We start from the raw sequence: 27,676 nt of genomic DNA on the forward strand, positions 1-27,676 counted from the left end.
ATAACTTCTTTTTTAGGGTCTTATTAAACCATACTACCAGCCCTTCGGATTCAGAATGATAAAAGTTAATTTTTCATCTATTTTACCTGAAAGTTTTGACAGAACTTTGACCAGGCTGGTGAAGTCCACATTCTTTTACAGTAGACTCCCTCTTATCCTGTCTTGCTGGGACCGGACCTTAGGCTGGGTAAACAAATGGCTGGTTAATCAGAAAATGCATATAGAATAGCATTAATAGATTATAAATCAGCTAGAACAACAGGATTCGGGTTAGTATGCATTTTTCTAATGAATGTGAAGTCTAAAACTCAGATGTCTGTCATTATTTAACCCACAGGAGGCAGCAGTGTTGTTCTTCTCTGTTGTCTTTTGCTAGAGTTATGGCAGAAATTTGATGACCGGTTAAAGAGGAGACCAGTTAAAGATAGGCAGGATAACAGGGAGCCTACTGTACTTTGCTACTGCAGGTGTACAGTTGCCTTTCATTACCAGGGCTACAGGTATCTTATTTTAAGCGGCTAAGCCCTTATTTCCTTACTGCGAAGAACTTTCGCAAGCACATGATCCTATTCCCTCTCTGCCTGATACTCCATTTGACTCTATGCTCAGTGCTGACATACTGCATGTTCCTCCCTGTGCCTGCTCTCCCTACTTGTTAGATATTTCCCCTGTAAAACCTCCATGCTGTGTTACACTTAAACTAAGCAACTAAAGACACAGACGTTTTAAAGATGATTCAAGACGTTTTTCCTTTTGTAAGAAGATACTAAAATTATCTAATTAGTTTATTCTTCTTTCAAAAATAATTAGGAAGTACTAGCATATAAAGCTGGCACATAAGTAAATGTTTCATGCTGCCCGAGAAGTGCAAAATACCTATTCCGCAACTTAGTGGAGAATTCACAAAGAATATTTCTTCATGGACACCACTCAGAAACCTCAAACCTTTCAAAGTGAAAATTAGACATCAAGGAAGGAATAATACAAATACAGCCATGACTCACTTCTATGTACTAAATTTTTGTAGATGATTTAACAGAGGTGGCAATGGTTACACAACATTATGTTGATAATACCAGACAATTAGTATTAAAATCTTAATGTTATGGCACAGTTAAATATAAGAGAAATATAAGTCTGGAAGTTTATTAGCCATTGTTCCCTACTGCAAGTGCAAGACCCTACACTACACTTCAACATCTTGAAAATTAAACTGTGGTTGCTGAAAAACAAAACAAAACATCAAATTCTGAAACTTAATTTTAGACTAAGACTTTTTTGTGAGGGGGCACACCCCTTGTACTCTACAATGTGGAGGGTTATACCCCGACTCAGTACTTAAATATATGTATATTTGTATGCATGATTATATTCATATCATTAAGTGGATTTTCAGTGAGACACATATTACTGATTACAGCCACTGATACTCGACTCAAATGAACCTCAGGAATAGGCTGTAACATGAGTCTCAGGGTGGGGAAGGCAGTCATAATAAAATGGATTGCAATGGATGAGCTTATGACTTGATCAAAATCTACTTGATAATATACATGTCATATATATATATATAACAGACTGTACGTACTTTGGTCGAAACATCCAAATATTGATGTTCATAGCTTTGACCAGAAAACATCGACATTGCAAACTTCGACATGCTACTGTGCATGCCCTGAACAACAGCGTCAATGCATGCAAAATGAAAAGTAAAAAGAAAATAGATAACATCATTTTTTGCAGGGAGCAATCCCCACCCCCCACCCCCACACCTTTGCTAACTGTATGTGTGTATACTAACTTTGAGATTGTACATCATCAGGGAAAGGACATGTTTCCCAACCCCAACTATTGTGTGAACTCACACACCTGTTGACTTTTTGTGTAGCTTACCAAATTATTTTGGCTAAAGTGATGTTGGACCAAACCTAGAGTTGACAAAATTCAGTACAGCGACACACACACACACACACACACACACACACACACACACACACACACACACACACACACACAAATTTATACCTGTGGGCAGACTTTAGTTAGTTGAAAGTTTGGAATGTTGAACTTTTTTATGCCGGTATAAATGATCGAATACTCAGATGATCACAGTATGCCACTGTTATTTGGTGCAAGATCTGGGTATAGCAGGGATTGGGAATTTGCCTTTTCCCGACTTTTGTACGATCTTGTGGTTTGCATATATAAGTAGTAGTGTGTGGGGGGGTGCCAGGCGATTGCACTCCTGCAAAAAAACTACTATTTTTGTGTGTGTTTTTTAATGCTTTAGATATTTTGAGTTTCAATCTTTTTAGATTGATATTCTATACAAGATACAGGGTTTGATTCTTACCGTGGGAAACATAATTAGGCTTAAATAGGTGCCTGGGTTCATTAGCTTTGTAATCACCTATGAACCTGTGAACCTAAGAGTGTTAGAGTACATACATATGTATCTGTTTACCTGTATCTCTATCATCAACATCCTTTTTCTCATTTTTCTATATATGCCAAAGTGTTGCATAAGCTGTCACCATCTAACTCATTCCAGTGTTGGTCTCCTACCTTTTTTGATACACATGCCTGACTGTTGCGGGGCTTTTACACAATCCATCTCTTTGCTGAACACCTTTTTTCCTCTTGCTTTCTTCCTGTCTCACCAGATTGTTTCTACTTTTACTGCACATGCGCCTCAAACACTGCAATTTGTTCTCTTTGACCTTTTCTGTTATCAGAACTACTTTGGCTTCTGCTTTGATATACCCTTTTCCTTCATCTATCCTCCAGTGTGCATCCCACCACCAGCCTCAAACAAGTCATCTCCCTCACTTCTGGCTTCCAGAATTGGTCCGCCTTCACTGTCCAGATTTCTTTACAATACAGTAGTACTGGTAGCATCACTGTTGTGCTTTTCAGCTTGATTGGCATTTTTTGTACCTTTTTTTATTTTTTTTAATTTTACATTTGCTTACTGTGGTAAAACACTGATCAAACTGACCATTTGCAAGTACTCCCTTAGTGAAATAATTCACTAAGAAGTTCTTCTGCTACACACCACCCTTGACCCTATGCTAGTTGGTTGCAGTGCATCTGATTCTGACTTTGACATCCTCATTCAGACTTTTTTTTTCCTCAACCACCCCTCCCAGATACATGAAATGTTTAACCTATTCCTCTGTCTTTTCATGTATCCCATTTCTTAGTTTCTTCTGACTTCTGCTATTTGTTGCCATGACAGCCCTATTATCTATACTCGGGTTCATCCTGTGTGTCTCCAGTCTTGCATTCCATTCCCCTATCATTTGCTGAAGTTCTTGTTCAGAGTTTGCTTATAATTCCACATTATATACATGCTGCAGCTTTATTGATCTGTCCTCTATGACCTGTTTGCTAATGTAGTCCATCACCAGTATGAACAGCATTGGGCTCAGAGCTGAGCTGTGATGCACATATTACTCCCACTTCTAACCCCTCTCTAAATCCAAGCACTGTTTGAATTTGTGTCACTAGGTCATTGTACATGGCTTGCACTAATTCTGCCAATGTTTCTGGTACTTTGAAACATTGCAGGGCTGCCAAAGTAAGCCTTCTTGGGATCTCTTCATATGCTTTCGTCAAGTATAGGAATGCCCAGCTGGAGTTTTTTCTCATCTCTAACTTCTTCTCAATTATCTGTCACACTGCAAACATTGGGTCAGCTGTGCTCTATCCTGATCTGAATCAAAACTGATCATATCCCATCCTTGTTTATCAGTCACGATATCCAGCAGTTTCATGCAGTGGGACAGGAGTTTGATATGTCTGTGCTGCCTACAATTGTGAATGTTTCCTTTGTTCTTGTACACTAGCAATAGAATACTTATACTACAGTCATCTGGTATACATCTTTCTCTCCATACTGCCATGAGTACCTTCAGGACCAATTGTCCAGTTTCTCCCCTAACTCACCCAACATCCTGATCATATCTGCCATGATTATATATATGAGCCTGCTGGTTTCGCAGCCTTTATTTTCCTTAGTACTTTTCTTAACTTCTTCGAGAGTAGAATCTTCATACTCTTTCATTGTAGGCTGTGTGTACAGCTTCTTTGGGGTTTTCTTCACTTAAAAACTGCTGGAAATACTCCTTTTATCTGCCTTTCATGTCCTGTGTACTAGTGAACATGGTGTTGCTGGCATCTGTTATGAAGTATGTCTTATGGCTATCTTCTATGCAACCTGTTAAGAGTTTATTTGTGGTATCTGTGATGTCATTTTCCAGGAAGTGGTAGAGTGCTTCTTATGCCTTGTTATTTGCTATTGTGGCTGCTACTTTTCCTCTTTGCTACCAGCCAGTATTCCATTTTAACCTGGACCATGTTTTCTATCTCCCACATTTTCTGCACCTTGCATTCCATCACCAGTTTTCCTTATGTACCTTATTTCTTCACTTAGCTCATTCTCATATATGTTCTATAGTCTTCAGACATAATGTTTTGAGACACTATCATTCTTCTTCATCCCCACCTATTTCCACTTGTTTCCAAGGTGATACAGCCCTGGGTGTTTCCCTGAAGTCTTGTGCTTTCACTCCAGTCAAATATAAGGTCTTCATCCAAATATCTGTTGACCATAGAGCACTCTCTGACCACTGCTTGCAGCTGATTGTGACCCACAATGCTTTATGGTATGTGATAACTGTTTCACTAGCGATGCCTTTGTAGTCTCTGATCATACCCCAGTTCCCTTTTCTAACTAGAAGGAAGTCTACCCAAGTTCCATATTGGCCACTTCAGTATGTGACTGTGTGACTATCTCTCTTGCTGAACCACTTGCCATAAAGACATGTAGAATGGCCTCTTCTTCTTTGCTTCTGCTGCCCCATTCATATGGGCCCATGGGCCCATAGGGAACCAGGCAGTCCTCATCTTCTGTTTTGTCATTCCTGATAAATTCAGATGCCCCATTATCAACACCAACTTGTGTTATCCTGCTTTATCTAGTAGATCTTGCAATTGCTGTCTGAATTTACTCTTTTTCTCACTATCACAACACTGTTGTATGGCATAGGCTGATTGTATGATTGCCATGACTATGTTACTACTTCTGATAACCACTGTCACTGCCTTTAAAAGACTCTCCATCACCACAGTCTCCACACCATTTCTAGTCTGTACTCCCTCTGCTTTACACTAGACAATAGAAACCTATACACCCTCCCACCATTAGCATGGTTCCATGGCATGGGTGGGGGTAGGTTGAGTTTTCAACCATTTTTTACCACTGGCAATTAGTGTATATTTTTGGTGATATTAGTCAATTTGACTAAATCACTAACAGTCAGTTTTACACTGAGGAGATAACCTTGACATGGGATGCAGTCTGTGATCTGTGTTCTCCTATCTAGAGGGTACTGTGCACCACAGTTGATGCCTAAAGCAGTCTGTCTGTACAGTTCTTCCCCCGATAGGCCTCACTTAAAATATGTGCTGCTGCCCACCACCTCTGTTCAGTTTTTTTGGGTGAGTTTGAAGTGGAAGCATCTAGCATGCTTTTGAGAGGTGGGAGAAATCCCACAAAGACAGACATACACAGAGGAACCATGCAAAGCACACACAGGAATTAGCAGGAGGTCAGGATTGAATCTTGTACCATTGGCGTGAGAGGTGAAGACCTTAACCATTATGCCAACTGTGTCTTTAGCTGTATCTGTATATCAACTTCCAGGTTGTGGTACTAAGATAAGGAGAAATACTCTGGCAACCCTTATGAAGTGTGTCTCTGAGATACCACAGTTTTAGAATTTATATATATTTTCCCGGTATAGACTTGCGTTTTTGCTTTTCCAAGGATTGCAGCTAAGATCCTTTGACATTCAATGGGCACTTTTCAGCTGCAACTGTTATCACAGCGTATGATGCAAACATATGTCCACTTTATATCATCACCACTTGACAAAGATTTTCATTTTTATTTATTTCTATGTGGCAGCATCTGTCAATATTTAGTTCATATGTTATCTCTCGCTCTCCCAGGTAGTTCTATTTCTTTTCTTGTACATTAATTTGGACATTATTATGCATAGTGCAAAATTATTTCAAACTAAACATTTCAGTTTGAAAAATCAATGCCATGGTAACATTACATTATGTGTTATTCACAGTAGTCTGAAAAAAATAAGGGATGAATGACTCAGAATTCCAGTGGGTATGTATTTTATCACATTTGACATAAAAGTGCACATATTTACTACTTTAATCATTTCAAAACAAGGAATGAACAAGTCAAATTAGTTGTATGTTATTGTGTTTCACAGTACAATGCCTGTATTTACTAGTTTACTATCCTTAGATCATATTTATACTAATTCTGGTTGATGAAAAATACAAACATACTGCTAACAGAGCCATACATAAAAATACCAGAGTAGGATGAAGGTGGCTCCTGCTCTGGGTACAAGCTGTTACAGGGTACAATCAGCAGTTGCTGATCAAGCATGAATGCAGTACTAGGATTCATTTAAGTAGCTACAGCTGATATTGTAGCTCATTAAGTGAATGTATTTAGTAGCTCTATGTGTTCATAAATGTAGCAAGGAGTTTGCATAAGCTGTTTGCTAAGGTTTTGAGCCTATTTTTATGTCCTTAGCTTAGGAAATCTTTTTGTCTTCAACTCTCATTCTGACCAAGCTATGGCTTTCCTTGCTACATTAAAGATTTTATGATGTTCATCAAATTGATCACTCCTGCAGCAACCTTAGCTGTATGGGTTATATCCTGCTAAGCATAAAACAGCCAGCCAGCTTCCAAAGCTCCAGGGACCTTTAGTGAACTAAGGTGAATAAAAATACAGGTTTGGGTCTTGAGCCCTTCAGAGTATTCCTGCTGTTGAAGAGAGTGCTCCTCTGCAGGCTTTCAAGAATCGATGGTTGGCGTGTGCTGCTGCTTTGCTATGCAGATAAATTCCCTTTGGGAAAAACTTCCATATTAAAAAAAAAAATGTTATCTTATTATACCTTCCTATTTATGAAAGTTATTTTTATGATAGGAGTTTGTGTTTTAGTGGACTTTCACAAGACTTAATTCTACTTTTAAACAGGAGCACACATTTTCCTATCAGTTTAAAAGTAGTTTTAAATAATTAAAAAAAACATTTTTGTGGAGAAATTGTGTTGTTTTACTTTTTGGGACTGACAGAGTGTTTTAAAGTGATTTTTACTGTGTTTTTATGTGAAAAAAGGGAATTTTAAGGGTCTACTTGATATGATCGACATTTCACAATGTCGAAATCCATATGGCCAAGACCACATGATCGACATTTGAAATGTCAAACATACAAGCAGACAAAAAAGAACAAAAAATCTAACTTTAATGATGCTACGACCCCCCTACCCCCCCCTTAACTTTAATATACCAACTCCAAGATCGCACTACAGTGCGGAAATGGAAATCTTTCCATTCTGCACTGTATGGAGATGCCGGTTCCCCTTGGTCGATATTTCAAATGTCGATCATATGGTCTCGGCCATATGAATGTCGACATTGTGAAATGTTGACCATGTAAAGAGGACCCAGTTTTAAAGACTTCGAGTTTTTTTTTCACTCTAAATCCTTGTTTTCCACCAGGAAAGAGGCACCATTTTTGAGTTGAACATGGAAGATATTGCCAGTCCCATGGCTGGTCCTTCTTCCCTGCCACAAAAATAAAAAAGTTAAGCAAACAGCCTTTGCCATTACAACAGGCTAGCTGTTTGCCTTAGCTGCAAGTGGGTGACTCTGCTGTAGCCATAGCGTGTTCCTCAGACCACTCACCTTTTACTCTGGATCCCTCTAGTGTAGTACCTACAGCTACTATCGACTGTAGGGTTAACTATGCCCTCTGTGACTGTTAGGGTCCTCTCAGTGGGCAATAGAGAGCCACTCTTGTCAGTCCTAGTAGAAGGAACTGTGAAAAATTCCCTGTTTTGTCAGAATGTTAGACCCATCCATGGGGGGTGGAGCTGCTGCTGCCATTGATAATACTTTTGGGCCCATTTTTCCTGTCAAAAAGAAACAGAAATCTGGAAGTTGATATACAGATACAGCTAATGACACAGTTGGCATAATAGTTAAGGTCATCAACTCCCATGCCAATGGTATAAGAAAACTATATATCTACTTCTCCTCAAATTTCCTTAGACAGGGGTAGTTTACTGGGTCTGGCCCAGGGTTTAATTCATGCCCTTGATCCTTTTTTTAAGGTGGTTTCTGGTAAAAGAAATAGTAACATTTCTTTTCTTAAAGAGATTCAAGATTCTGAATCTGCACAGAAAGACGAAGGGACACATACAAGCTCAGAGGAGAGCTCAGTTTCTGATTCTCTCTGTAGGGAGTTCTCTTTTTCTGAGACTATTTCCAGAATGTGCCAGTATTTTCAGTAGGAGAACACTGAAGTTTCTCAGTCTGTCAGAAAATATTATAGTTACAGAAGGGTTTTCCAGAACCTTCATCCACTCCTCGAGTTTATCAGCTTTGGAGGATTTGCGTTTTCACTGCCGTTATTCTCCTGATGATCAGCCTGCTGCTCCAAAAAAGGCAGATAGAATGTATAAAGTTCTTCAGTCTTTTAATTTTTTATAGACTGTTCCCAAACCTGACCCCAGCAGCTACAACTTTAGTTTATCCTACTGCTGCTAAACATGGGAGATTTTTTTTTGGAGATTTTCTGATAAGTATGGGAAACAAAGTGCATTCTTCTGAATTTTAATTTTTCAGAATTTTGAACCATCAGGCTCATTTGCTAAAGTTTATTCTCACTAATTGTGAAAGTATGAGGAATGCTTTGTCTGCAGCTTCTTCTTTTCTGAGGATAAATCTGTTTTAAATAATTTAGTTTCTCCAGTTGTGCAATCTGTTTTAAATAATTTAGTTTCACCTGTTGTGCAAGTCACAACTCATTGTTTACAGTGAGTGTGTGACTCAGGTGATACTTCCAGGGTTATGGACACTGGTACTGTTTTGAGGAAGTTCGCCTGCATGCATTCTCTGTACCTCCCAGATGTGAAAAGTTAAGATTTTAAATTCTTCGTTGACTAAAGATTTAGTATTTGAGTCCTCTGCTGCAGTGGTTTTCAAAAAGTGTGATGAATGGAGTAAGCTGATACAGGAAATCTGTAAGATTTACAGCCCTGCCTCTCCAAATTTTTTAAGGGATTCAATAACCCAGCATCCAGTTTTGCCATAAAACAAAATAAGCAGTCTCAACAAAATGCTGGCTCACAAGACATTTAAGAAAAAAATGGCAACGAGAGGGCTTCCAAAAAGAATTCAGGAACCCCCAAATACCAAGGAGAGTTGAACAAGTCAGACTGACTATTTAAAGGACCTTGCCCCCCCCCCCCCCCCAGCAGTCCCTTTCCCTTTCAGAAAGACTGAATCTCCACTTTTCTCTTTGGCAATAGATAGTATCAGACAAATGGGTACTGAAGATCATTCAAGAAGGTTACAGATGGCAGTGGGAGGAAATCCATCCTTTCCAGGGAACAATTCATTATCCACCAGACTAGACTCCTTTATTTCCCACTGCCCTTCAACACCTGCTGTCCCAGGGAGTGATAGACCCACTTCCTTCTTTCCAGGTTGAAAAAGGTTTTTATTCAAGGATGTTTTTAGTGCAAAGAATGAACATGCTCAGAAAGCAGTCCTGGATATTTCTTTCCTATACCTGTTTGTGTTAGTACTCAAGTGCAAAATTCTGTCAGTTTATAACCTGTTAACTCTTTCTCATTTATATATTCTGGTAAAACTACATTTAAAAAATGCACAGTGGTGCAGTGGTAATGTTGTCACCTCCCAGCAAGAGGTTCTCCGGTTCGATTCTTACTGGAGTGCCTTCTGTGTGGCGTCTGCATGTCCTCTCTGCATTCGTGTGGATTTCTTCTGGGTGGTCCAATTTCCTCCCACGTTACAAAGACATGCGCCAGGAGAGTTTTTCCCTGGGCCTTCGCTGAAAATTGGCTTTGTTCTAAGTCAGACTTTCCCGGTTAACAAATGTTAAATAAAATAAAATAAATAAAAAATGCTTATCATCTCATCCCTGTTCATCTAGGCTTCATGTGTTTCTTAAGGTTTTGTGTCTCTGGATCATGTTATCAGTTCTGTGCCTTACCATTTGGACTAGCCACTGCATAAGAGTGTTCACAAAGTGCCTACCTCCAGTTATAGCTTATTGCAGTCTACACGGCATCCCCATTTTCAATATTTGGACTACTTGTTTAACTTTACAGATTATTTTTCAAAGTGTCAGGAATCTCTCTCTTGGGTGAGAGATCTCTTACACAAGCTGGGATTTCAAGGGAACATTCAAAAGTTGTTTTTGACTCCTTTACACAGGATTGTGTTTCTGGGGTATCAGGTAGACACCTCAGTTTAAAGAGCTATTCTTCCATAGGAAAAATAGATCTGTAGCTAGATCTGTTCCTAAGGTTTTACACTCAGACCTTGGTCACTGTAAGGAAATACTTCAAGATTTTGGTTTTCATGGCGTTTATAATTGTCAAGATACCCCTGGCAAGACTCCACATGAGAAAGATACAGTGGTTTCTAAAGTCTGTTTGGTCCCAGCACCAAACTCCTTTGTGTTTTCAAGTCTGAATGCTGGGGTTTGTCAGAAGAGAAAGCACATGCAGAGACAGCAAATATCCCTAAAGCCAGGTCTTCCATTATTCCACCCCTGCTGCAAAGGAGTCAGTCACCACAAACACCTCAGATTTTGCTCGAGGAGCAGTTTCAGAAGGGATAAATGTGCAAGATGTGTGGGACTCCAAGAACAGATTTAAGTACATAAATTTAAATGAGATGCTTGCCCTAATTAAGGCACTAAACTCTCTGAACCATGTTTTTCATCCCCAGAACCTCTTCAGGTTGTTAAAGACAATACCACAGTCATGTGGTACATCAGCAAGCAAGGGGGGGGGGGGGTAAATAGTACCCCCTTTGCAAACTAGCAATGTTATATTGTGATATGGCTTCACAGGATAGTCTCACTCTACAAGCATCTTAAATTCTTTCAGAGGAAAATTGTGTGGCAGGCAAGCTGAGCAAGAAGAGGGCAGATCCACAGGAATGGAAACTAGATGGGGGCGGGGCTTATACGATTGGATTCTCTCGTGAAAGTTCCTCATGTAGACGTAGTTGCCTCATCTCTGAACTATCAGCAAGATTCTGCTCCAGGATTATATACAAGACGACCTGTAATACAGATTTCCTTTCCTTTCCTTTCCTTCGACAGGAGTGTCCCTGTGTGCTTTTCTACCCTTTCCAATGATATCAAGGTACTTTTAATATTATAGAAGGAATCCCCTAAGATCATTGTGGTGACTCCCTTCTGGCCCAGGCAACAGTGTTTCTTCTTTTCTTTTGGAAATGGCCAGAGGCAATTAGACCAAGCTTCTTACAAAATGGATCTACTCACACAAGATCTGTGACATTTGATACACCCCAAACCCAATCATAGGGTCTTAATTCCCTTTAGCTACCTGTTTACTTAGGACATGCAGCAGATACAAATGGAGGCAAGAAAGCATGCTACTAGAAAATCATATGTTTGCAAATGGGAAAAGTTTTTCAATTGGTGCCAACAACATAACCAGCACCCATTCAGGGCTAGTTGTTCTCTGATTTTACAATGTTTGTGTGAGTTACTACCCTATGACCTTTCTCACTCTTCCACCTAGGTTCATTTATGACCATTTCAACATATCTGCCAATAGATCCTCCTCTTTTAGTTCATTGTGATGTCAAAATGTTTTAGAATGGGATTTTGCATAAGAAACCTCCAAGAAAACCAGTGGCCTCCCCTTAGGATCTTAATTTTCTGTTAGAAAATCTAATACTATCTCCATTTGAGCCAACTAATCTGGCTTCTTTGAGGTTGTTAACATGGAATATGTGTTACTGATTGCTCTGACCTCTGCTAGAAGAGTATCTGAGTTGTAAGCTTTTATTTTCCACAGAGACGGGGTTCTTTCAGAACTCATCCTTCTTTTTTGCCTAAAGTGGAATCCAAGTTTACTTTAATCTAAACTATACATCTCCCTGCTTTCTTTTCTGAATGTAAAAACTGAGGGAGAAAGGAAACTCCATACCTTGGATGTCCACAGACAACTCAGGTACTATCTTGACAGAACTAAAGTTTTAAGATCTTTAGATCAGTTGTTCATTTCTTGAGAAGGTAAGGAGAAAGGACAACCTGTGTTAAAATGGACTATTTCCAAATGTTTGTCTCAGGCTATTTCCTTTTGCTATACTCACCACAACAAAACTATTCCAGGCTGGGATAAGGCCCTCTCTTTCAGGGTCATGACTTCATATATTGTATTTGGAAAGGGTTGGATTCTAGAAATATTCTAGATACCACAGCATGGTCCTCCATATAGACTTCCAAGATGGCTACACATTGAATAACAGCTTAATTCTAGTTTTCCCAGTGTGAAAACAGAAACTCAGCAGAGAAAGACAGTGGACTTACAATTTTTGGTAAATTTCAGTAACTGCCTAGTAAGTGCACTGCCTGGATGCCAGGAAAAAAGAAATACAGAGGACCGGGAAAAAAAATCAGCTACAAAAGCTATGTAAAAAACTTTAATTCAGAAGAGTACTGCAGCTGTTCAGCAAAAAGCAGTGCAAGCTCCAGACGTGACTTCAAGTAAAGCCATGATTTCATGTAACCTAAAGGAAAGTATAAGACAACTCCACACCTAACCTGATTAAATTAAACAAAACACTGATGGAGTATATTGACTGAAATAACAAAAAGCTGGAAAAAATGGAAGAAGCTTCAAACAGATATTCAGTTCAGGTGATAAAACTGCAAAAATCAGAGCTCAAAATGAAGAAAAGGCTGGCTGAATATGAGACAGTTCAAGAAAAGATGTTTAAAAAAATAATAGAATTAGAGGACAGATCACGACGTAGGGAAAACATGAGATTTTCTGTTGTACCAGAGAAGCTGGAAGGGACAGACTGTATTAATGTTATGAACGCACAAATAAGCAACTGGACTGGTGTTCCACAGCAGGAGTTGTTAATTGAAAGAACACATCGTGCGTATGCTCCAAACCTGGCTGTCTATGAGAAAGCAACCTAAACCTTTAATACTGAAGATGCAATCCTACTAGCAGAAAGAGTTGATTCTGACAAACCTGCGGCAGAAGGGCAAGTACTAAAAGTGAGAGTAAGTTAATCCTGGTTTGGTCCAGCAACCCAATCCTTGTCAAGCTCTGAGTGAAATAATCCAAGCCTACCTCATGGGGTATAACAGAAAAAAGATTAAGTACATCAATTGTAATGAACATAGAGTTCTTGTCACTAGGTATTGTTCTCAATAACTCTAGGCAATGCCACGAGTCTTTCAAGATATAAGTAAAGGACTTGAGAGCTGCCTTAGGGTGATGATCCACAAAGGCTTCTATTGATTCTGTCTTAGAGCCCTTTGCCACCACAATTGGTCTAAAAGGTGAGGGTCACTCTGATTTTTATGTATCTTGGGGATCCCAAAAATTTTTGGGATAATTGGTATCTCCACCCTAAAATACACAAGTTCATCAGGTTTCATTGAGCCTTGATATAGAGTATTGAGCAACATCATGTCTATTTTCATATATGCCCTATTAATCTCATTTATTGTTGCCCTTTCATAGGTCTCTTCATTATTTAGAAGTTCATACATTTTGCAAACATATTCATAATGCTTCATTACTACTATCCCCCCACCCTTGTCCAGCTTCATCACTCTATATTCTTTATTTCTGGCTAAATCATTCAGGCACAATCTCTCTTCCTTTGTTAAATTACTAAAATTTGATTAGTCCATTTTTAATGTTTGTCTAAAATCATTTTCTACCAACCTCTCAAAAGTATTAATTAGGGGGTTGCTAGGAGGTATAAAAATACTTTTGCATTAAAGACTGAGATATTGTCAACCCCATTGTTTCTGTCATAAAAATACAGCCTTAAATTCAACTGTCTTGTGAATAGTTTAAGGTCAATTAACAATTTTGCTATGTCTACCTTGAATTCAGGAACAAAACTAAATCCTTTCCTTAAAACATGAACATGCTCATTTTTCAAAGTAAAATCTGTTAAATTGTAAATAGTGCCTGTACTGGTACCTGTTAAGTTCACTTCTAAGCTTGCACTAGGTATTAAACCGGCATCATTAAATGCTGTTTCTAGCTGTGCTTGTACATTCATATTGTCACCTTCATAAACATAAAACAAAAAACATAAAACGTTTCAGCTTGTAAAACACATGCATCAGCTTCAACAAAATCAGTAATCAAGATATTTTGCAATTCAACAGTCATTACTGTCCAAGGCATTAACAATTTGCATTTCAGTCATTTCAGTGTCACATATCATTTGTGAAAAAACAGTGCTATTTTAACATCCAAGTTATCTGATAACTCAATTAATGCTGAGCTCTCCCCCTCCCTCTCACCCTCGACCATTGTCTCCCCATGTATGGTATTCCTTGTTGGAAGCTCTGTTATATGGGTCTAGATAGTAAGATACAAACAATTAAAATGTTTTTAGTCCCTTTAGTCTTATACACAGATCAGGAATATCTTTATCAACCACAGAAAAAGTTGCGGATAACAAGTAATAAAGAGCTGAAGGATTTTATCTGGAAGGGGAAAATGGCAAGAGTCAAGTGGAATAATCTGATTCTTGCAATAGAGCAAGGCAGATTGGGATTATCTGATTTAAAGGGGTATTTCAGAGCTACTTGGTTAAGGCTGCTATACATAGCACAAGCAGACACCTTTAATTCAAAGTGGAAAAGGATGATGATGAAACGGGGAAACTCAAGAAACAAGGAGAGACTGGGATTTAGGATGTAGATCTTTAAGGAGAGTAACAATAATCATGCAGAATTTTATATTCATAAAGTAGAAGAAAGTATTCTAAAAACGAAGCCAACACGGTCATGGAGAAAAGAGATTCTGCCAGTAGGGATGACTGCAATTTGGGATACAGACAATAGGCAAGAGGGAGCTAGAATTTATTGGAGAACACAGGCAAAAGAACCAAGGTATTGGGAGCAAATAATTAGAGAATGAAAGGTAATAGAATGGGAAGAGGCCAAGAATGTATTTGGACTGCAGGTTAGAGATTGCCTTCCCTATCAAGGATTGATATCAGAGTATAAGCAAAGAGAAAGAAAGACCAGCACTGGTAGAGTTTTTATTAGAATCTAGAACAGAAGCTGTTGTTAAAAAAAGTATTATACAATGACTGGCCATTAATATTCAAAAACAATTACGCTGATGGGCCAGCCCAACCAGTGTGCCCGTTGTAAATCCGAGAATATACTCACGGTCACCCAGACTTTTTCCATTAGTATATCTCCTGATTTTTTTTTACTTTTTTTTTGCTCTGCAGAGGTAGCAACAGAGAAAGAAATATCTCCATTGTTTTTTTTTAAGATATCTCGCTATGTTATACGGGTTAAAGAACTCATATAACATAGCGAGATATCTTTAAAAAAGCAACGGAAATCTTCCTTTCTCCATTGCTACCTCTGCACAGCACTGATGTACTGCGTAAGCATGGGAACACAAGTCCCTTACACATGTGCAATACATCAGAGATGCCCCAGGATACCGTAAAACTGCAGAAGGGCAGCACGGAGCATTATACAATAACATTATTTAAGAAAAGTAAGTATCTTTTTTTCTTAAATAATGTCATTGTATAATAGCAATAACCCACGACTGGGTTTCAGCAATGCTGGATTTACCCATGGTTGGCTTTGTTTGGTCACGAGGGTCACACCAACTGTGGGTAAATCCAGCATTACCCAATCCAGCTATGGGTTATTGCTTAAATAATTATCAGAGCATGTAAAATATTTCATGATAACTATAAGAATCAATCAGAGGAGCTTAGAAAGGATTGGGAAGAGAGACTGGATAAGCAAGTCACAAAGAAAAAATGGGGAGATATATGTATGTCTCCCAAATATGTAACAAAATCAAGAAGATTTAGGATTGGAAATGTTTACATAGGTATTTTTATACCCAAAGTAGACTCCAGATAATTTTTTATAAGATAGACAACAAAAGTTGGATGTGTGATAGGGAAGAAAGAGGTAGTTGGGAACATATTTTGGGATTGTAATGAGTTGGCAGACTTTAAAGCTTCCCTGCAGACTACTCTATTAGAGATACTGTGTGAGCAAATTGGTGTATCTAGAGAAATTATTTTTCTGAGCTAATGTACATAATTGGAATTGCCTAGACATGGTAAGGCCGTGCTGAGTCTAATTATGGTTGCTTTCAAAAAAGCAATTATTAGAAAATGTAAATCAAAGTTTAAACCAACTGTACTAGACATAGTGAATATAGTAACAGAAATAAAGCAACTGTGGAAACAATATATACAGGGGAAGAATTAGGTTTAATAAGGATATAGGGAATCTCCAAACTCTAGATCCCATGCAATTTGGTTTTGTGAAAGGTAGATCATGCCTGCTGAACCTGGGTGACTTCTTTGAGTCAGTCACCAGAGCTGTGGATGAGGGTAAGGCAGTTCATACAGCCTACCTCGATCTGGCCAAGGCCTTTGATACCATTCCTCACTCAGGAATTATTGATAAACTCAGCAAACTAGGCATCAACCCCTATATCGTTAGGTGGGTTGCAAATTTGCTCACAGATAGAACCAACAGTGTCAAAGTAACAGACTCCAATTCTGACTGCCGACCAGTCACAAGTGGAGTCCCACAAGGATCAGTCCTGGGTCCTCTCCTGTTTGGCATCTACTTATCAGACGTCCAGGCCAACACAGAGGGACTCTGGCTGACCAAGTTTGCAGATGACTGTGAGCTGGGAGCCATTATTAACTACCCAAGTGATGCAGACATCCTACAGAAAGGTCTCTCTGAGACCAATGACTGGTGTCAATACCATGGCCTTAAGCTTAATGCCAAAAAATGCATTGTCATCACCTTTGGGGAAAAGTCATTTCCCACTAATTATCACATCAATGGGAGCCCACTGAACACTGAAGAAGTTATAAGAGATCTGGGGACACAGGTTGACAGCAACCTCTCCTTCAGCCACCACATTGCCACTGTGGTCAGAAAGTCCTTCTATGTGGCATATCTCATTAACAAGGTTTTGCATCCAGGAAGAAAGAGGTCATCATTTCTCTCTACTCTTCCCTCATTAGACTATTTATAGAGTATAATGCCCCATTTGGCATCTACCTCACTAGACACCTGCAACAGCTGGACAGGCCACAAAAATACCTCATGAAGAGGATCCTAGGCCTTAAACACCTGTCCTACATGGACAGACTCAAAAAACTCCAGCTATTCTGTTTCTCATATCGTCTACTAAGAGGTGATCTCTGCTTGACTTAAAAGCCATGTCTGATCCAGCTCTGTTAGAAATGCTACATCTAAAGAAATCCCAGTCCTTCCGCACCAAACACTCCAGAGACCTCAGCCTAATTAGCACAATCAACAGAACATGCTGGAGGGACAGGTTCATAACCCAGAGACTGCCCATGCTCTAGAATAGACTTCCCTTACATGTCAAACAGAGCACCTCACTGGCCCTCTTCAAGAGAAATCTTGATGAGTGGATGGGAATTAGAAAGTTCACCCCGGAATCACTCCAGTGGCTCTACTTGATAGAGGAACTGACGTTGGGTGGCACAATGCCAGGGCACGTCTATGGGCTAGGCTTGTAAAGGCTCCAGGGCCATTAACCTAGTACACACCTATGAACCTTTGAATCTAAAAGAAGGCAGGATTTGAATGAGCTTTGTAATACTGTTACACTGACAATGATTGGGTAGATTATAAATGATGTATAATGTTTGTAACTAAAATTATGTCAATATGGTTTGTAATGTATAATGGTTGCAACTAAGATGATGTTAGTATGGTTTGTTTTCATTTATATGAATGTATGATTGCCTATGTCATAAATGATAATTTAATAAAGATGTTGTTTAAAAAAACAAGTTGGTCCCGCATACATACATTTACAAGGCATTACAAGCTTAATTCCTTCACTAGGTCTAGATAAGGCTTTGCTGGGGACATTCTCCAAGGCCTCCTGGACCCTTCCTCTTCCACCTCCCAAATGTAGTAAGCTAGGGTAATCTACACATATAGCTAAGGCACTGCTGCAGTGATCAATATGACGAACATAGTACAGTTGTGTGAGTAAACTTAACGACAGTAGATACTCAAATGATCACTGCTGCAGTAGCTGCTTCCTCCTTCCAACCCCTTTGTTTCTTGGTCTTTTGTTTATGCCATGGTGTGAATACTTTTTTTTATTTTCCTAGCATTGTCTTTTCAGGGCTCAGTGTCCCTCTCTTTGTTAGCGTGAAAGCTCTGAAGAGCTTGACACCCACACCTGACTTTTTAGTCAGCTCTGCTCAAGCTGACTAACGGTTTGGGTGTGTGAGAGATGCCCTGAAGCTTTGGAAGTTGGCTGGCCATTTTATCCTTGGCAGGATATAGCTCATACAGCTAAATCTAATGGTATGGTAAGTTTACTTACACAACTGTACTTTTTCTTCCAATGTTTTGAATTGCTTTTCAGAATTAACTTTTTGACCTTCCATCATTTTGTTCTGAGTTTTTCCCTCTAGGTTTAGAGCATTTTTTATCAAGTAATTTTACTATGCTAAACTTAGAGGTCCTTCATCACTTTGTTCTTATGTTTTCCCCTCTAGGTTAACAGCATTTGTTCTGAAGTCATTTTACAAAGCTAAGAGCTATATATTTATTGATGATCAGCACATAACTGATGGCCTTAAATGGCTTTCTGAACACCAGAATCCTGATGGGTGCTTTCAGAATGTTGGAAAACTGTTCAGCAGCTCAATGAAGGTAAGTGAATTCCCATTCCTCTGGCCATTAAAGAACGGCTAACACTGTTATAGTGAGATAGCTGCCTTTGTTCATTTACTGTTAGATCTGAACGCTGAACAAATGTAGTTGCAAGCGCTTTTCAATGTGGTCCTTCACCAAGAAATTAACTTTATTTTCTTGTCACTCTACTGTATAGATAAGTTATTAGTTTGCAGGTGTTGTATGTATACTACAGTTTAATGTTATCACCTTGGTTTTAAAAATACTTGTTGGTACTTTTATAGCTGAGGTAATGGTTGAATCTGGAAAATGGAACATAGGCAGTAAGGAAATGGAGCCAATGCAGGTAATCAGTTAGCTATTCAGTAAATAAATGGCAAAATCCACGGATAACAAAGATATAGGTGTTGCAGAGCTGTAAGGAAATTGAAAGACCAAGAGAGAAAGAGAGAGAATCTTTTACTTAGAGTCTTTGTTATTAACATTCTAGGACATCACTAGTGAAGATCTAGTGCCTATTCAGTCTTATTTTTCCATTTCATTTATGAAAGTGTAAGAATTATTTTGATTGTCTATAAAATCAACGCTAACCTCCCATCCAGGACCATCTCTGCTTGACCTATAGGCACTTTAACTGGCTGGAACGACCTAGTCTCCTACTCTCTATTAAAAGTAGCACATAACATTATATACCAGTCAGATAAATGTCCATCCTTAAAAAAAAAACTTCCTCCTTATTTATACTGCCCATATAAATTATTTCATTCATTAGATAAATGAATTTCCTTCTTTACTATATTACACAACTAACTGGTGCTACTCTTTGCTCAAACTATGCTCCAAAATGTTGAGTAATATTTATTTTCCACTGAGTCTCACTAGAAACCTTCAGAAATTCAAAGCTTGCCTCCAGCTACAATTACACCTGAAAGTATCTTGACTGTGTCAGTGCACATTATCACCTTATTAATTTCATATCTTTTCCTACCGTATCTTACCTATTTATACCTTACTTCTGGCAGTTTAGGGTATTTTCCTGTTCATTACTCAATTGAGGCTGCCTACCTGATAGATGCTTCAGGTGCAATAATTCTATTTTGTCCTAGAGCTAATTTTCAGACACCTCACCCCTTAGTAATACTAATATGTTGTAGATTTGCATATCTCCACTCCAAATCACCCAGCTCACTCTTCTTCTTCCACTCTTGGGCTGTTAAGTTGTAAACCAGCCCTACAGATGTTACCCATTCTGTGTTTAAACATTTCTGATTTATTTAATTTTTGCCATTTAGTTGTTCTCCTGTTTTACCATCTGCTGCACAGGGTCTACCTGAGATGGTCGACAGGCCATATAATCGACACTCATTTGGTCGACAGTTCATTTGGTCGACAAGCAGATTTGCCCCCCTCCCCAATGTTGTGCGACCCTGGAGTTGATATATATAGTTAGGGGGGGGCGAAGCCCCCCACATAACATGCTTGTCGACCAAATGAATTGTCGACCAGATGAGTGTCAATCATATGGCCTGTCGACCATGTGATAGGGATCCGCTGCACAACTTCACATTGTCTCTTATCTGTCTACCTCATCCAACTTTACCACTCATCGCTATTCACAAGAATCAAGGGTAATGGAGGGCACTCCTTTGCTATAGTATAAAGTTGTGTTTACAGGTTATTAGTTTGACTGTATTCATTTCCTTGCCCGCTGTATCTTTATATGTGTGTTTGTGTACATAGTACTAGAAGATAGTTTTATGTAATGTTTTACATTCTTAGAAGCTTAGTTAATTCACATCACCTCATCTTTATGCTTATTTCTATAAAGCCTTCTTTTTTGTTCTTAAATTATATAGGATATTAGCTGCACATTTCATTATTTGTAAATTTTACAATATTTTGATGCATGCTAATACTTGTTTTGCAGTTCTGTACTCTTGTACTTGTGTTTATTTATATATATATATATATATTTTTTTTTTTTTTTTGTATTTTTGCTGCATCCTTTCATGCAGAACCTGCACAGATCTTTTTTTTTTCAGTCAGTCAAATAAATAAACACATAAATAGAAAAGCCTATAATGGGACAAAAATGCAAAGTGATTACATTTTTCTGCCTTCCTACATTTTTTCATCTTATAATAGTACCAAACAAACAACAAAATAGGTACAAAGCCACATTAATAAATAAATACAAGAAAAAATAAAATCATAGTTCTAGCATAGCACCACTGTTAGTGCTTTTGCCTGCAAACCTGATGTCATCAGACTGCAGTAGCATTTTTTTCAACAGTTTATATACGTATGTAATGAAATTACATGACTGACCAACTGATTTTCCTCATTCAAATAAATCAAGACCCTTCTTTTTAAATGCACTTTGCAATGTTCCATTTCATTAAGACTAGGGCTTCTAGAGGCATTCGCATTTAACTGTCAATAATACTCCTTCAACTCTTGACAGTCTTCAGAAACATCTTTAACCATGCACTGTATAAGCAAATGTTCATCATATTGATCACTGCTCTAGAAGCCTTAGCTCTATGGGTTATATCCTGCCAAGGATATAAAAGCTGGCCAGCTTCCAAAGCTTCAGGTCATCTTCCACATAGTCAGTTTGGCAGCTCGAGCTAAGCTGCCTAAAAACACGGGTTTGTGTTTTAAGCCCGTCAGACCTTTCCTGCCATTGAAGAGAGTATTCCAATGCAGGCATTTGAACTTTGATGGTTGGCTTGTGCTTTTCCTTTGCTGGGCAGATTAAGTTCCCTTTTGGGAAAGACCTTCCACATAAAAAAGGAGTTTGTGTTTTAACAGGCTGTCAAAATGCTTAACTTTATTTTTAAAGGGGAGGGCATATTTTCCTGTCATTTTAAAAGTTGTTTAAAGTTGTTGAAGAATATTTTTTTTTCTGTGGAGAAATTACTTTTATTTTCCTTTTTGGAGATTGCAAAGTATATTAAAATGATTTTTACTGTGTTTTGTGACACAAAAATTACTTTTAATATCCTTAAAATTTTACCAGCTTATGCTGCTTGTTTTCAGTGGGAAAGAGGCACCATGTTTGGCTTTACCATGATACAAAATGCTAGTCTCATGGTCAGTTCTTCTTCCAACCATAAAAATAAAAAGTTAAGCAAACAGCTTTTGCCACCACAGCAGGATAACAATTTGGCTCAGCCTCAGGTGGATGATTCTGCTGTGACCATAGCTTGTTACTCAGACCACTCATATTTTACACCAGCTCCTTTTGGTGTAGCACCTACAACCATTAAATATCAGGGGTTAACCACATCCTCTGCTGCTGTTGGGGTCCCATCAGCTGGCAATGCAGCACTCTTGTTGTTCCTGGGAGAGGGAACAGGGAAGGCTTCCCTGTTAGTCAGAATATTGTGCCCATCCATGGGGAAGCTGCTGCTGTCATCACCAACACTGTTGGCCCCATTTTCCTGTCACAAAGAAATAGAAAACTAAATATGTATCTACTCCCCCTCCAGTTTCTCTAGACAGGAGCAGTTTACGAGCTCTAGCTTAGGGTTTAATTCAGGCTACTGATCATTCTTATTAGGTGGTTTCTGGTAAAAAAGTGGGGTGCCTCTTTACCTGAAGAGATTCAAGATTTTAAATCTGGACAAGAAGATGAGGGGACACATACAGGGTTTTCCCATTAGATTTCTGATTCAGACTCAGAGGAGAGGGCAGTATCCAATTCTCCATGTGGAGGGTTCTGTTTCTCTTTTTCTTTATCTTTCTATGAAATTGTTTCCAGAATATGCTAATATTTTCAGTGGGAGAACGCTGAAGTTTTTCAGTCCCACAGAAAATACTGTGAGCTGTTACAGATGGAATTTTCAGAACATTCACCCATTCTTCCAGTATTAGCAGCTTTGGAGAATGTATGATGAGATGGGTAAGCTGATACAGGAAAATCTCTTAGATTTATCCACCCTCCTTATCAGCCCTCCTTTTCCAAATTTAACAAGAGATTCTCTAACATCAAATTTTGGAAAAAAAAGTAAACAGTCTCAGCAAAATGCTGGTAATCAGATGTTTAAGAAGAAATGGCAAGGGAGTTCCAAAAAGAATACAGGAACCTCCCAAAAAGTCAGAAATACTATTTAAAGGACATTGATACCCAGAACCTTTTCTCTACCAGAAATTCTGAATCTCCACTTATGTCTTTGGCAACAAATAATTTCAGACACATGGGTTCTATAGATCATTCTTCAAGGTTACAGATGGCAGTGGGAGGAAATTCTTCCTTTCCAGGGAGTAATTCCTCATCGGCCAGATTAGACTCCTTTATTCCCCTCCAGTTCTTCAACATATGTTGTCTCAGGGAGTGATAAAGCCAGTTTTCCCTTTCCAAATTGGGAAAGGCTTTTATTCAAGGATGTTTTTTGGTGACAAAGAAAGAAAATGCTTGGAATCCAGTTCTTGATCTTTCTTTCCTAAACCAGTTTTTGATACTTGCCTGGTTGAAAATGCTGTCACTTCGTAACCTCTTACCTACTCTTCCTCATTTAAGTTTCATAGTAACTCTAGCTTTAACAGATGCTTATCATTACATCCCTATTCATCCAAACGTCAGGCTTTTCTTAATTTTTTTTTTGTGTCCTGATCACATTATCACTTCTCTGCCTTATCTTTTTAATTTCTCCAACTCTTTTGGGTTTCTAATACCATGATGGGAATGGACCCCATTCCTAAGTCAAAGTATGATTAAAGTTCATGAAATTAGTATTGTTTCAGTCTTTGATGTTAGCCAGAGGTGATCTCCACAGCACCCACAATGTGCCCAGAACTGACTCCTTCTGCAGCTCATAAGGAATTGCATGTATTGGTTACATATCTAAGTATAGTTGTAAATTCTTTTTTATAAGACCAGTTGCTCCTACTACTATTGGAATTGTCTGGGTGTCTGTCTAACACATTGCCCTCATTTCTGCCTGCAAATCCTGGTATTTCATGACTTTCTGTCTCTGTATGTAAGACACTGTAGTCACTGGGGTGTAGAAGTTTTAATTATCAGTGCTACTTTTGTCTTCTTTTCATGGACAACTATATCTGGTTTTCATGCATATATTATTTGAACTTTTGGTAATGGGTGATTCCCATGTGATATAAACTTCATAATTTTCTGTAATGCTTTGTGGCTCATGTTTCCAGTGTTTTTCAGCTACTTCAATATATAATGTTTGCACAATCCCCAATACAACAGTGTTGCCACATTATTATGCTTTTCAGTATACCGTCTCTGTGCCATTAGTATATCACAACCAGCAAGATGTGCGACTGTTTCCATTTCTGTTTTACAAAACCTACATTTGTCAATTTCTTCCACACGTTCAATGGACTTTGTAAACCAACATGTACTGTACGTAGTCCACTGTCCTGGGCCTCCAATATTAACCTTTCATCTTTCGGTTTAAATTCACCTCTACTTAACCATTCCTGAGTTCAATCCTGATCAACATGAGGTTGTTCCAAGAGTTTTCTGTACTTGCAACTATATTTATGCATTTTCCACATTTCTTGCCTTCTCATCTAATCCTTCACCTTATAGTCTTGCTTTTGTTTTTTGGCACATTTAGTTGCTGCTTAGTCTTTATTTACTTCTGCTTTGATTTCCATTCCTGCTTGACACCGATATGATTCTGCTAAACTAAGCAGGGAAGTCATCTTAGTCTTATTGTCATCATATTATAAAACTTTCACGATGTTTGTGTCTTGTGAGGTCAGCAGATATGCATGCAGCCCTACGACTGCAGATCTTTGCTTACTGCTTGGACTATCCACTGCACCAAGAATGTTTACAAAGTCACTAGCCCCACTATAGTTCATTGCAGGCTACAGGATATCCACATTTCTCCATATTTCTTGCTTATCTTTGCAGAGTCTTTTTCAAATTGTCAAGAATCTCTCACTTGGGTGAGAGATCTCTTACACAAGCTGGAATTTCAAGAGACTGCTCAAAAATATTTTTGACTCCATCACACAGGATTGTTTTCCTGGGATTCTGCTAGACACCTCAGTTCAAACAAATTTTCTTCAACAGGAAAAATAAATCTAGATCTAGATCTGTTTCTAGTTTTCCACTCAGACTTTGGCCACTGCAAGGGAATACCGTAGGATTTTTGGTGTCATGGCCTCTATGATTGTCATAATATTCCTCTAAGACTCCACATGAGAAAGATATAATAGTATCTGAAGTCTCTTTGGTTCCAGCACCAACACTCATTATCTTTTCAAATCCCAGCTCTAGGATTTGTCAGAAGAGAAATCACTTGGTAGATACAGCAAATTTTCCTATATCTAGGAAGCAGTCAGTCTCCACAGATGCCTTGGACTTTGCTTCGGGAGCATGTTTAGGAGGGATAACATTGCAATGTGCTTGGGACACCAAGGAGATATGCAAGCACATAGACATAAATGAGAAGTTTGCTGTAGTCAAGGCACTCAACTCTCTGAATCATCTTTGGTCCCCTGTACCTCTTCTCATAATACCATAGTCATGTGATACTTCAGCAAGCAAGAGGGAAACAGGTTTTCCCCCCATTGCAGACTATGCTAGCTTGGGCTATAGCTTTACAGCAGAGTTTCACTCTACAGGTGTGCTACAGCCTGTCAGAACAAAATTTATGGCAGACAAGCTGAGCAGGACAAAGGCAGACCCTCACAAAGGGAAACTAGATTGGGGCTCTTCCAAGATATGATCCATCTGTGGGGAGTTCTTCAAGTAGACCTTTTTGCCTCCTGTCTAAACAGTCAGCTGGCAAAATTCTGATACAGGATTCCACGCAAGGTGGCCTAGAAGACAGATGCATTTTCTTTTCTTTCCTTGGACAGGAATGTTCCTGCATGCTTTTTTACCTTTTCCATTGATATTCAGGGTACTTCTGAAGATTCAGAAGGAATCCCTCAGATCATAATAATAATCCTATTTGAAAACCAGGTAAGCCCTCTGGACAACAGTCCCTCTTCAGGGGTAACCCGGGAATAATGTCTGGTTAAGTGATTTGCTGAAGGTTACACAGCAGACAAATGGGAGCTGAGGGGATCAAAACATCTATCACAGGAACTAAAGCTTGCAACTGAACCTCTGCCCTAACTGCCATTGTGGTAAGTCCTTTCTGGCACAAGTAATAGTGATTCTCCCTTCTTCTGGAAATGGTCAGGGGCAATTACCATAAGCTTCTTCACAGAATGGATCTACTCACAGGAACAGGAGTGTTTGATTCACCCCAGCCTCAATCAACTTCAACTGACTGCCTGTGTGATAGGGCCTTAATTCTCTTTAATAACCTCTTTACTGAGGATGTGCAGTAGGTACTAATGGAGGCAAGAAATCCTGCAAATAGAAAAATCATATATTAACAAATAAAAAATGGTTTTCTAGTTGGCACCAACAGCATAATCAGCACTAATTCAGGGCTAGTGTTTCTCTGGTATTTGCGTGAGTTACTATCTTATAGCCTTTCTTACTCCTCCATCAAGTTTCAGTTATCATCCATTTCAACAAGTCAGCCCATGGATACTCCTCTTTCAGTGCATTCTCTTGTCAACATGTTTTTGAATGGAGTGTTGCATAACAGCCCTCCAAGAAAACTGGTGGCTCCTCCTTGCGATCTTAATTTTGTGTTAGAGTTAACTTGCTCCATTTGAACCAGCTGACTTGAGGTTCTTAACATTGAAAACTGTTTTGCTGACTGCTCTGACCTCTTTAAGAAGAGTATTAAACTTACTTCCTCTTAGGGTAAGTCAACACTATATTGTTTTACATTATTTTCAATGGAAACAGGATTTCTTTGAGCACTAATCCTTCTTTTATTTCTAAAGTCATATCTCAGTTTTCTTAAAGCCAAGCTATCAATTTCCCTGTTTTTTTTTCTGAACCTAAAATGAGAGAGAAAGTATATTCCACATCTTGGATGTCCACAGAGAACTCAAGTACTGTCTTGACAGAATAAAGTCTTTCAGATCTTTGAATCAGTTGTTCATTTCTTATGAATGTAAGAAGAATGGACAGCCTGTGTCAAAACTATTTCCAAATGGTTGTGTCAGGCTCTTTCTTTTTGTTGTTCTTTCCATAACAAAACTACTCCAGGTAGGGTTGGGGTCCACTCTACCAGGGCCTTGCTTTCATCTATGACTTGTTGTAAAAGCTGGAGTCTAGAATTGTTCTAGAAACAGCAACTTGGTCCTCCGTACACAATTTTATAAAGTGCTACAAGCCTGATTCCTTCTCTAAGTGTAGCTCAGGCTTTGCTAGGATCATTCTGCAGGGGCTCGTGGATCCTTCCCTTTCCACTTCCGAAATGTAGTATACAGGTGTAATCTACCCATAACGTTAAGGCTACTGCAGCAGTGATCAGTATAATAAGTACTTCTGCAGCAGTGATTTAAATGCTGAGCATAGTACAGTTGAGTAAGTAAGCTTACCTTTACAGTAGATGTTCGAATTATCACTGTTGCAATAGATGCTCCTGCCCTCCATCACCTTTTTTGTTTTTTGATTATGACAGTGTTTAGCCTCCCTTTTTCAGTTGGCATGAAAGCTCTTAAAGGCTTGGTGCTCAGTCAGGTGTTTTAAGGCAGCTAAGCTCAAGCTGCCTAGCAGTTTGAGCACATATAAGGTGTCCAAAAGTTTTGAAAGATGGCTGACTGTTATATCCTTGGCAAGATGTAAAACATATAGCTAAGACTACTGCGACAGTGATCATTTGAACATAGGTTCATAGGTTGATACTAGGCTATCTGCCCTAGGGCATTTATAAGCCTAGCCAGAGTGTGGTTGGCTTTCGCCACTCTTTTAGATTAGTT

General features: G+C 38.8%; 1 protein-coding gene across 4 annotated transcripts in view; it reads left to right on the forward strand.

Moving 5' to 3' along the window:
* LOC122808806 (alpha-2-macroglobulin-like) overlaps positions 1 to 27,676 on the forward strand; it is a 2,637,399-nt gene that overhangs the window by 2,150,537 nt on the left and 459,186 nt on the right. For all 4 annotated transcript variants that reach the window (XM_044079865.1, XM_044079862.1, XM_044079863.1 and 1 more), the window contains exon 26: positions 18,718 to 18,874. In XM_044079865.1, coding sequence (XP_043935800.1) covers positions 18,718 to 18,874 — 157 coding nt within the window. The remainder of the gene's footprint in view (positions 1 to 18,717; positions 18,875 to 27,676) is intronic.

This window comes from Protopterus annectens, chromosome 8.part0, assembly GCF_019279795.1.
Source record: "Protopterus annectens isolate FY-2018-M chromosome 8.part0, PAN1.0, whole genome shotgun sequence".
Lineage (NCBI taxonomy): Eukaryota > Metazoa > Chordata > Ceratodontiformes > Protopteridae > Protopterus > Protopterus annectens.